Genomic DNA, 12864 nt, shown 5'->3' with positions numbered 1-12864 from the left:
CAAGAATTCTTTCAGGTCAGTAGGACTGAGAGGGAGAAGCTTCTCTTATTGCTTTCACGGAGGCATTTGCAACTTTTGTAGATGGAGGGGCTTATGTGTGCTCCTGCAGAAGTTGGTTAGGCAAAAATTCTCCATCTTACAGCACCGGAACTGCTTTTGTTTATTTGGAGTTTGGGTTTTTCTAGAGTGGATTTGCCCACAGAACGAAAGCACGTATTGGAGATCTACCTCAATTACAAATAAATAGGCTTTCTTCTGTGAGCTCTGCGGGCTGTCAGTTGAGGCCCACAGACATGAGATTTGAATGTAATCATTGTCATAATGCAGAGCTGCAGGTGTTATAGCACATTTAGGAACATGGAGCACATGTCTTTGTGACCCACACTGTAAAGACAACCATAACCGTGCACAGGCAATGGCATTTTCCCCAGGATCTGAACTAAAGCATTTATTTAATAATACAATTCAAAAGACATGAAGTAATGTGGAGCTTTTGGCCTCCTGCAAAGGCATTCTGGTGCTTGATTACAGTCACAGCTGGGAAGCTGTGCCTTATTTCATAGTCCCTTCTATCCTCTGACCTGATTTTCACTATTTTACTCTACATTGTTCAAACAGCGTTAAGAACATTTAGAGAAGGTAAGAATGAAATTTTAAGTCTCTTTGATGGTCTTTCACGTTGCCATAAAATGGTAACAGCATCACAAAATATGTCTGAACAGCAGTTTCTCGTGTACCTGCAGGTATGTAGACATTTTTAAGCCAGCTGTAGGTTATCTAGCTGAGATAGATACTGCTAGAAAGGTAGCTACTGCAGTGCAGAGCTTGATGGAGGATGGAAATTTCATCAGAGTTGAGTACGTTTTTGTGCAATTAATCCTTGCTGATCCATTACGTTGCATATAGTGTCCAGTGTCCACCACCAATCAGTTGTTGCTGGTGGATATTAGCATGCTTTAAGTTGAGTATGCGTCTATATAACTTATTGAAATGGGTTTTCTGTGTTAGAATTTTCCAGGGTAGATATGAGTTGCATTAGAAAGCTCCCTTTTAAGTCACCCCTGTTACAGTGATAGTACATTGATTCACAATCGGTAATTCCGGGTAACAAAAGTAAAATACTTGTGTTTGCTTTGTGCCTTATTTTATTTAGGTATTAAGAGAGTGCTATATCCTGCCTTGACTTAGAATGAATGTATGATCTGACAAAATAAGTGTAGATATACAGTGTATTTCTTGCCAAATACACTTAAATTATAACAGCTTTTGTAAGTTGAAATAGTGTTCTGAGTAGCGTTCTGTTTTCAAAATAATTTTTTATTTTAAAATGTATGAAGTATTTGTAAGTTCACATAAATGCTATTTTTATTCACAGATAATGCACCTCAGGTAGCAATTACTGCACCGGGATCTGGTAACCATAGAAACAGCTCTACAGGCCCAACACCTGACTGCTCTCCTCCATCACCAGACACTGCACTTAAAAACATAGTGAAAGTTATACGTCCTCAGGTAGGTGATCACCATAAGCATGCTCTTATTAGTTGTGCTTTTATTTTAAAAGCAGACCATGATGCATTTATTCTAAGGGTATGTGTCACTGTACGTATATGAATAGGTCAAAGACAGGTAAACAGAAGATAAAATGTTTTCTGGACTTAGGAAGCAATCTTGATAGCAGAAGAAGAAAGAATATTTTATGAAAGAGCCCAACAATGTACAGAGAGATATCAGCACATTTTTCTTATAGCGTTAATGATGAATGTAATACTTTGTATTTTTATTAACTGTTAGGTTTTTTCCAAGTTTGTGTTCTGCTTTTATCAGTATTAATTCCCTGCTGCTTTTTCAGCTTTACCTTCCCATTTTTGTATCTCCATTTACATGGTCCCATAATGTTTCACATGTTCTTCAGTTTACCTACTCATAAAATATTGCTTCTTGACTTTCATCCTTCCTAACTATATGTATTTCTAGTAGTGTTTGGCAAACAAGATGCTTAACAAGTGGAAGACTTGAGTGCTCCTTTTAATTCTTTAAGGAGTGTGGCCATTTAAAATAAAATATTTTAAATAAATAAGTCTTAGAATTTGATTCAGTAGTATAGAGGTAATCAGCATCAGTTTATTTTAGAATCCTAGGATCATAGCATAACATAGGTCAGAAGATACTTCAGGGGATTATCCAGTTCCCCGCTTAAAAAGGTGTGACATTAGGTGTGTCAAAGCTAGCTGTGACAACTACATGCTGAATTGACTAATTGTGAAACTTTTTTTGGTGTGAACCAAAAGAACTTCTATTGCTCTCCTGCCAATTACTGGGTTCAAATGCAGCCATCTGTTCTTCATTGCTGAGCTGATCTCTGCAACTGAGCCACTTTGACGCTAGTGGATGCAGGCTTTGTATCATCAGTATGTTGCTGGCATTTATTTTACTTGAGAAGTAAGCCGATGGATATATTATATTTTGGTAAGAATTAGAACAGATTGCTTTGGTGCCACACAAGTGAGCGTGTTACAGTGACAGAGGTGGATCTTTCTTTCAGTACTCATTGGAGCACGCAGTTCAAAAGGTCCTGCAGAATTAAAGGTAATTACTAGGTGCACCTGCCATTTCTCTCTAGGAGCCATTGGTTTCCTATGGCCAACACTGTCAATATACAAAAATTCTCATGACTAGCTGCTGCAGACCATCCCTCTGACACTACGGTAGTATGGGTTCCACATCCTGGTTTAAATCTAGATTGCAGGGGGTCTAAAATAACAGCTTCTTCTCCTTTTCTGTTTTTATAGTTATTTCTCCTTTTTTCTTGTTCCTGTAGTCTCTCTGTCCCTCCCACCTTACATCAGTATAGTACTGAAATGCCTTCTTCCCTCTAAGCTGTTTTTTATAGTAGGCGGCAAGCAAACAGAAAGGTATTGGAATATTGTTGGAACAAGCTGTTGTGTGATAGCTTATTGAAAATAGCATTTAAAAAGCTGTTTCCATCATGATATTGCCAACAGATGGACCCAGAACACTGAATGGTGATGTTCTTCTGCTAGTTAGCTCTGAATGGATTCAGCAGATTCTGGGGAGCTATTTTCAAATTTAAATCATACCATTTACTGACTCCCAGTATTCTCATCATTCTGCAGAACAAAAGTTAGCTGTGCAATATATATGGTCAGAACTTTATCATGTTTGGTAAAATATCTCTCATGTGGCCCTACATGTGGCATACTTCCTATGCAGAAAACAATAGCAGAAAGGCACATGTAGGCTAGCGCTTAACGTATGTTGTAAATCTGTGCGCTAATACGCAAGAAGTTGGATACACTATAGCATTCAGATCCCATTATGCTTCTCCTTTCTGCATGTGTTTTATGCACATATCTTCAGTATTCTTCCTTTCCTTTGTTTTTGTTGCTTACATAATCACCTCCCCCCAAGATCTCAACCCAAGAATTTAGACAAAGAAGTTTAGATATTTGCAATGTGATGTTTGCAAACCATTAGTGTTAATTCTGCCTGCATATTTAATTCCTTTATTCTATGCCTGCTGCATTCAATTACATGGCAAGCTCTTTGAAGGTTAACACAATAGGATTCTATTCTTGACTGACCTCTCACCACTCATGTAAAACTAATGAATAGTGTTACACAATGCATGCAAAATAATTAATTTTCTGTCATCTGCCAGGGCCTCTTTGCACTTTTCTAGCGAATAAAAGATTTTAAAGAGATCTAAACCAGAGATTGTATAAATTTCCAAACCAACTGTCACTCCTTTCCCCTTTTCATATATCTTATGCATCCTGCACAGGAAGGTGCCAGTGAAAGGCAGAATGGGAAACTCTTCAGCAGCTAGTTTTGCACTAGCATGGATGAAGCTGACAAGGAAGTCTGGCCTTCCAACTCATATTGTTATTTTCACTTATAGACTGACTTATCTTTCCTGGAGGATTGTGCATATGACAGTTTACCCGCGGTGAGGAGAAACACTCACTGTGTTTCTGTGTAAGCAGCAGCAGAGGGGACCAAAGATTCCTTCCTCCCACCTGTCTGGTGAGGGCACATGGTGGCAGCGAGTAGAAAAGAAAATCCCGGTGAGCTGGGTTTGAAGGCAGAAGTGGGGGTCATTCTGCCTCCTGTTTCCTTTGGCCTTTTCTTTCTAAGACTGCGTGTCAGGTCGCATGATGGCAGCGCATATTCATGATTCAGCACGTGACAGATTTTGAAGATATTTGTATGAATGTGAGGTCTAGCACAGCACAGTGGCTTCTCCTCTCTCCCGTTCCAGACACTCACATACCAAACGCAGCTGGTGGGGAACCCTGTCAGCTGCACCTGCTGTGTGGGGTCCCTGAAGAGGAGGGCGGCTGTGATGCTGCACTGGCAGCCCGTGGGGTGAAAGTACCACAGCTGGGAAGTGTGAGACAGGAACAATCTCACACAGAAAGTGTGGATCCAAGGGGTCTGGGTCATGGACCCAGTTAAGGGATTCCTCAGAACGCACTCAAAACTTGTTTTGTCTTTTTCCTTCTAGTTGTCTCTTAACCTGGCCCTAATTATTCCCCTTCTCATAGTAAAAACACGTCATCACAAAACCTGGCTGGGAATTTCTATTTTCCCCCAATCTTTCACTCACTTTTCTGGAAATGTATCCTTTCTTCAATTAATTAGTATGAATTTTGAGGTGAGAAACCTGCAGTTTGTTGTGACCCTACCACTCATCCATTATAAGATCCCATTGCTTTCTAAAATCTATCTAAAACTTTCTTTGGATATGTCTCAGCTATTCAACTCGGCATACTATTACTAAAGCTGAAGCCTATTTTAACTGAAATGGTGTATTTTCCTGGCACAGTGCAGCACTCAGGAGAGATACTCGCTCAGATCTCAGAAGCAGTATTAAGTTCAGTGCCACAGTGCCACCCACCTCTACTGCTTCCAGTCCTGACGCTAGCACTCTTAACAGTAATTCAGGCATCTGTGTGCTCTTTTATCTGTGCACCTTAGCTGGCGCTTGTACCTGTGATCTGGCATTTTGCAAATACACCTCTTGTTTTCAAATTTTCACAGGGTCATCCTCTGAAAAAGAGGATTTGTTTGAAAAGTTAGGTATATGCAGGTAAGAAACAAACAGATTTTAGTTCAGATTTTGAATCACTCAGTTATTTTTTTCCAGATTGTCCAGAGAAGTTTTAGTAAGTTTTTAACTCATGAATTGCTGATTAATGATGATTTTGAGAAAGTAATGCAGTTTCAAGTTCAAGACGTAGGCCTCTGAAGTATACTAACAGCACATGGGGGGAAAATGACATGTGGTGGGAGACCAAGTAGGTCAACATCTTAACTAAAATTTAGGCTCTCTTCCAATTGTAACTTAGTTATGCTAGTATATATAATAAAATATAACTTACCGTATCAGAATTTTAGAAATTTATAGTAAAATTGAGCTTGTTATACCACAATTCCTATAGCTCTCCATCTGGGTGAAGCCTGAACAAAATTGGGCTGTGTGTGATGCTTCATGTATTTTTCACATTAGCCACTCAATTTAATAAGTTTTTCCTTACTTTAACTTATTTGTTTGTTCAGCTGCATTTCAACAAATAAACTATATTCATAGAGAGAGAAAGAGCACCTTTTTTCCTAAGAGACTGTTTCTATTGCTAGTGGGTCATTGGCCTATTCCCATAAAATTGAATTCTGACTTTTTACCTTTTACGTTCCTTATTAAATGTACTCCAGCTTTTGCATACTCTCTTCTTGTCTTTATAAGATATGTTATATGGCTAACTGTAAGCACAGCTTTTTATGTCTAAATGTGGATTATTTAAAAGTGGCTTGGATTTTATCTATCATAAATTAGTATTTTCCCCATTTTATGTGAATAAGCAAACTACCTAAGAGTGTTGTTTCAGTGATGTAAAGAGAGATTCTGGTAGAAAGACCAAGGAACAGAGAATTTCAGTGTTTCTGACATAATGGAATTTCATCATCTCATTCTTGCTGGTTTTATTGCTAAGATCTGCAATAATCTATTCATTATAATATGGGTGTTTTTTTCTTGTGAGTTTGGATGTGCTGTCTTTACATTAGTCATTGTTTTTTAAAAATTACAATTCCATCTATGGTTCATCATTCCTCTAAGACATTTAGCAATATAATAGAAGATAATAGTTTAAACTTTAGAGGACAAAAGAAATTGTTTCATCTTTCTGCATGCAGTAATGGATTCCTGCAGGACATCTGTAGCCTCTGATAGACCTATCGCACTTGTTTGGGCTACCAGATGTGCCTCATGTACAACTATTTTGTGCATGCGCAGTGAGCCTGGCATAACTATGTAGATGTAGTTCATCTGGGTACAGGGAAAGACAGGGACCATGATGTTCCAACCCCGTATAGCAGCCTGGACATGAATGGACAGGCCAGACACAGAACATACGTGCTCCAGAGCCTCTTTAATTGATCTAAATAGTGATAGTAATTTGCATTTGAGGAAATAATATCTCATCCTTTTTGCAGTTAGGTGCAGGAATTACTTTAAACAAAAACAACAAAAAAATCATCTTAGAGGCAGCTCTGGACAATCACAGTTCCAGAAAATAGATTTTCAGAACGAATAGTTCCATAAACAGGATTTTCAAGTGGATTAGTAGCGCTATTTTCCCTGTGGTGAAGTAACCCTAGCTCCCCCTGTATGCCTGCACCCTACTGCAGTACCCGTAGTTCTTCCCAAATGAAATGCATCCCTTGTTACGCTTTGCTTGAGTTGGCACATACCTGTCTCTGCAAGCTTAGGGAACACCAGTTAAATCCCCACTGCGGGCTGTTGCACCAGCGCACAAATGCGTGAGAATTCAGTGATGCATCCATTGCACTTGTTTTGCGGCACCAAAAAAAAAAAAAATCTGCTTTGTTACATTTTATCATAAAAAGGAGGGCTGGAGAACACACTTGTGTAATAAGTTCTCACCACTCACTTCTGTAATGAGATCACAGGACAGCTGGGGTGTAAGGACCTCCTTTTTCCTATGAACTGCTTTCTGTGCTCAGCCCAAGTTAGGGCACGCTCAGCCAGGCAGGGAGTAACCAGAAGAATCACCATGGAGAAATACTGCGCAGGCACACTCTGCTTCCTGTTTGGGTGCACTCCTCTTTTTCTGGTATGTTTTGGTGCTGGACTTTTGTGCAACCATTCACGGTGTCCGTGCTTAGCACAAGAGGCAAATTAGACTTAAAAAGATTTTACCGAGAGTTATGATTTTGTGCAGGATCAAACCCATCGTCTCCAAGGTAAAAGCCACCCCTGTGTACATGATTTTATGATGTTCTTAAAGGTGCTGAGCACTTGAAAGATTCTGAACATTCCCCAAACCCATTAAAATCAAGATGTATTCTATGGTCCACAGATAGGCAGATTTATCTCCCATCATTAGTGTGTCTGCTTTAGAGATTTCTCCTACGTTACGTAGTCTTTCCAAGGTTGGATATATCCATTAGGGCTGCAAGCACTGTAAGGTAGTTGATGGCAGTCAGTGACCTTGATTCTAGGTATGGAGATATGTTTCATAAAATTCTCTCTCTATATATTTTTCTTTATAAATCTTTAAAGTGTCTACGCAAATCTACTGCACACAGTTTGAGACCTTCTAATTCTAATGATGTTGAAATGAATAAACAAAGAAACAAACAGATAAATAAGGCTCCTAAATAGCCCTTAAAAAAAAAAAAAGAAAACAAAGAAGTAAAAGAGATACTGCCAATGCCATTAAGATGTGGTTAGCAATTCATCTATGCGTGACTGAAAATAGGACAGACATTATGAAATTCTGTTATTTGAAACACTGAGTACCAATTACAAAAAAAGTTTATGGTTGGAAGTTTCTCATAGGACTGATTTCCCCCTCACCCCCCTGTATTACTGCAGAATTAATGGGTAGAAGACATGTAACAGCTCCAGAGGAGGATGTTTTAAAAAAAAAAATTCCTTAGAGCATAATGGATACTCTGTGACTATTTAATAACAACATTAACCAAAATATTATTAAAGAGATGCATTGTAAAAAATCTCCTTTGACAAGTAACTGTGAAACATAATTCTATTTAGATTATTTTAATTAGAGCTGAGATAATATGAAAACATAAACACATCTACCCAATACACAGTACTAATGAAAACAGCAAACAGTATGTGTGAGTGCATTTAATTGCAGTTCAACTGGATACTAAAGCACAAGTATAAATTAAAGCAGCAGAACACTCTTTACTCTCAGGACTCTTCATGTTTTTAGAATATCACTTCTACATGCGTATGTTTTCTTGGTTGAAGTTGGTTGCTTACCTGGAGAGATTCTCTAGGTTGTGTTTCCTGATTCAATACAAACATAAATCATGCAGAAGAATTGAAAATTTTTCATATCTGAACTTGCAATAGACCAAATTGGTGAAATACTGAGCATAAAGATAGTTCAGATACTGAAAGATAGTTCAGATAGTGAAAGACAGGAATGTACATCTGCACTAGTAAAATAACCTTCTGAGCTCTGGAAGGTTGTAATCTATTCTGTTGAACTGTTAACGCAGTCCTGGATATAGTTCTGGTCCTGTACAATTCTCTCGCTCCAGAAGTATCCACTGTCAGGCCTGACTGGGAATTTGAATGGGCCAAGGACCATTCCTGGTAGGTAATTCTGCTTTGAAGACCCTCCTCTGAAAGCTAATTTAATAGTAGGGGTGTGAATCAATCCATGCCAATTGCCCAGCCCTAGTATGTGTAATGCTTGGAAACAGTAACACACTCAGAATCTGGAAGGTTAAAGCCTTACCTATTGTGCTTTGATGGGTATCTCACCAGATTCGTAGCATTTTCCTTTGTTTATGTGTAGTACTGGGCAGTTTTGAGCACCTTAATTACTGAGTAATCCTTTATCATCATCTGAAAATGCACCACGTCTGCACACATGCTATCCGTAGCATGCAACTTAAAAAACAGCCATCACCTTGACCCTTCAACCCTTCAAAATTTTTAATACACAAATGTAATGATATAAGCAATTTTCACAATCTGTAGGTCAAAATGGGAAGTTGGAAACAGCTGGAAGCTGTGCTTTTTTTGAAGAAAATGGGTTTACATCCATTTTCCAACTGTTTCAGTGAAAATAACACTTTTTAAAAATCTTTGAAAGTTGGAAACTTCTTATAGCTGAGGAATAAGACATTCCTCTTATTTATAAAATTTATCTCTCACAATTTGGATCTCATTTCAAGCAATGTTTTCCCAAGATAGGAGTAATGATGTGTCTTCAAAATCTGATCACATCTGTCAAAGAGGGAAAGCACTACAAAAGTTTTATCACTCAGGACCGCTGCACCTCACAACCCACAGCTGCAATATGGTTGCAATTAAAATGAAAGTAGAAGTCAAGGAAAGAGGAAACTGGGAGAAGACCCATTCTTTCCCTTTTTGATTCCCAATCTGATTTGTCACCTCTGGTGAAACCAGAGGTGGAAGATGGAAGGGGGCAGCAACCCTCTGACCTTTGGTTACATACTCCAGTGGAGGACTCCTAAAGGAGGAGCTACTGTAACATGCACAGAGGAGAACAGAACCACACGAACATAAAGAACTATGGGTATTTGGTACCTAGAGTCACATTGCGTGACTTTCTAACCACAGGCTACATGAAAGACCGACGTGTCTGTGCCATCCTTGAGTATGTCACTATCGGTGAAATGATGAATGTATGCTAATGGGCCATGGGATTACTGTAAAGAAGCACGCACTTGCTGCTCACGCAGGATACAAGAGGTGTCTTTCTCTAAATTAAAAGTCAGTCAAACAGAAATGACACCATTAAAAATGAATTTAATTTTAAAATGCATTATACTTTTAGTAATGAAAAGGTTCTACTTTTTTTTTTCTTTTCAAATTCCCATGATCTTCTAAGCTCCCTGTGGTGGCTGCTTGGGATATATTTGTTGCCAGCCACTATGTAATTTCTGCCTTCTGCTCTTAAAATAAATTAAGATGTTGAGAAGTAAAAACAAGAATGTCAAGATGGGTGCTGAAACTGTCTATGTTTTATTTTTAATTGTAGTTATAATTTAAGATAAGGTTCTATGAAGTGAAAAAAGAGGAAATGATATTACCTTATTAAAAAGACAGTGTGTCTTCAGCTTGTTTAACATGGTATTTTGAGGTTTGACAGGATAATTGATTCAGGAGTCAAGTAGTAGTTCGGTGCAGTCTTTCACTTCTAGGTGACATAGATGAATCTAACCCAGATCCATCATGGTTGTGGTGTAGGCTGGACTGGCCACTAAACAAACAACAGATGCTCTCTTTTAATCTCTCTCCCCCTTCCCAGACAAGAAGGAAGTAAAATTACTGAAAAAAAAATTGCTTCTGTCCTACCTCAAACCAGGACATTTGTAACCCCCAGTTTTTGCAATTTCAAGGCTACTTACCATCTTAGTTCAGATCCTATAAATCAAATAACTCTTGGCAGCAGCATTGACTGATGAGAATGTGTCAGGCCTGTTGAATTCTGCAGATCAAAACCGAGGTACTGGGGACAGGACAAAGTGAAGAAGCCTGTCCTCTCACAGGCTGTATTGTACCAAGAGAATTATGAATGTTTTAGGATTTTATGTAAGTGTACATGAGCAAAAGAGACAAAGATAGAAACAAGATGGTAAGTTGGGATGTTGAGGAAGAGGACAGAGACTAAGCAACCGTAAAAGTGATGTGAAAGTTGTATTTGAATGGGAGGACAGGTTAAAATTGGATGCACTGAAGGACAATGAGAAGGATGTAGTGACTGATAAAGTCAGTGGGAGATAGGACCATTACGGAATTCATTTGAGAAACCTTGATGATAGAACCGCAGAGAAGCAAGTTTTGGAAGATGAAGAAGAAACAACTAGGAAGAACTGGAATCTATTAGGATACTGTGAAGGGTGTTTTAGAGTAAAATAAGTCGTTTTGGAGGGAATATAGCAATAGATAGAAGAAAACTGAGAAAAAGAAAGGGGTGGAATGGAAGATGAGTGAGTAGAAAGAGAATGATACCTTGAGAAAGAAGGGAACTGGAGAAGGGAAAATTTCTGGAGTAGGAGTGAGTTGATCAGAGAATAAGAATGAAATCATCTGGGCAGGTACCAAAATGAGGGATATATGCAGCCACATGGCTACATTCATACTGTGTATGTATATGAGATGTGCCTGGGAAAAGGGGCTACAGCATCTCACCTTCATTGGTAAGTCTGTGTTTTGTGTGCTAATAGAATTTGAGAATGTGGGTTCAGTTCTGTGGGTTCTATCATACATTTTCTGCATGGTATGGTGCAACATTTTACGTTATGTAGGGCAGCTGGAATTTGGCAGTATTTGCCAAATGCAGAATTTCCTTGAGCTCATTGGTTCTCAGTGATTTAATGAGCCACACATCTGTCCCTTGGCAGAGCTCTATACCTTAGTTCAGCATCTCTGAAATGGGGCTAATAGCTCTGCCATAGTGCAGAGCAGTATTGTGAGAATTAATTCTTTACAGACTGTGATGGCGCTATGTACACAAATCCCAAAGATAAAAGGAGGCGGTCACAAGTTTGTATTGCAGACTACTTTGATGCTGGAGAAATATTTCGACGTTAAATTGAGGAAGGAATTTTGCCCTTATCCCTCTGCTACATGTGTTACATGTGAAAAATATTTGAATGGTCCCTTGCATGCTCTTAGTGTTACATGCAAGTCATGGTAGCATTACAGAATTTGCATGCAACTTCCATTCATGGGAGCATTAAGTAAGTCCTTACTTGTCTTTTTAATAGAAAAGCAATTCAGTATGTGTATTTTGATGCCTTTCCTGTTTTGCAGTGTTCAAAGTGGTATCTTTCATTGATATACGTTCACTACTGACATAACATGAAAATATTCTTATTAGACCTGATTTGAAAGTTATTTAAATCTTGTTATTGCAATATCTTTAAAGATTTTTATTGATATACTTTTGCTTTAGCGTTGATGATGAGGTTTCTTCATTAGCCTGATTTGGTATGCTGTTTCAGGATGGTCTAAGGTTTCCTAGGTCGGTATTATGACAACTGAAATAATAGCCATGAAGAAACATTTTAAAGTAAATGGTCATTAAAGAGATTATATACACATAACAAGTAAATTAAACATAACAAGTAAATTAAATACATGAATGTAATGGATAAAGGAAGTCTACTTCAGGACAAATCTGCATGTGGTTATGTAGTATACGTACTGGGGTGAAGTTAAGCCATAAGTGGGCTACACTTTCACAAGGGTTGTTTAAGTGTGTGCAGACGTTCTGAGTAGTATGAGGCAGACATGTAATTTAATGACGGACAAAGCTGGCTTTGGTACAAAGAATAAAGGAGGCATCATCTCTTTGCGACAGAGTTTTTTGTGTTTGTACAGTCTCCACAGCTATAAAGCCTTGACCCATGATTACATTTCCTGGCTATTATGATATTGCATATAGTAAATAGTCTTAGAATTATTCAGCACCTACCTTGAGAGGTGTCAAGGAGTAGCTTTGAGAGATCCAGGAAAAGGATCCAGGAGAGATCCAGATCCAGGAAACCAAGGTGCAAGACTCCAGTAAGTGACTTGTTAATTTCTGGCTACACATTCTGCCAGTAAGGCTGGAATTTGGCTCCAGATTCTAACAAATGAAGTAAGGTATGCAGGGTGTCTACATGTGAGCTAGAGGTGGGATTCAATCTGGAACTAAAACACCTATACTTTCATCTCTGTATATCATAGGATCATAGAATCGTAGAATGTGTTCGGTTGGAAGGGACATTTAAAGGTCATCTCGTCCAACCCCCTGCAGTAAGCAG

The 12864-nt window shown here is 38.5% G+C and overlaps 1 protein-coding gene across 4 annotated transcripts in view; it reads left to right on the top strand.

Moving 5' to 3' along the window:
* The window catches only part of ANKS1B (ankyrin repeat and sterile alpha motif domain containing 1B), a 448856-nt gene that overhangs the window by 159079 nt on the left and 276913 nt on the right, over positions 1–12864 (top strand). For all 4 annotated transcript variants that reach the window (XM_074575799.1, XM_074575789.1, XM_074575760.1 and 1 more), the window contains exon 11: positions 1376–1512. In XM_074575799.1, coding sequence (XP_074431900.1) covers positions 1376–1512 — 137 coding nt within the window. The remainder of the gene's footprint in view (positions 1–1375; positions 1513–12864) is intronic.

Source organism: Larus michahellis, chromosome 1 (assembly GCF_964199755.1).
Source record: "Larus michahellis chromosome 1, bLarMic1.1, whole genome shotgun sequence".
Lineage (NCBI taxonomy): Eukaryota > Metazoa > Chordata > Aves > Charadriiformes > Laridae > Larus > Larus michahellis.
This window is presented reverse-complemented; position numbering and strand designations above follow the sequence as displayed.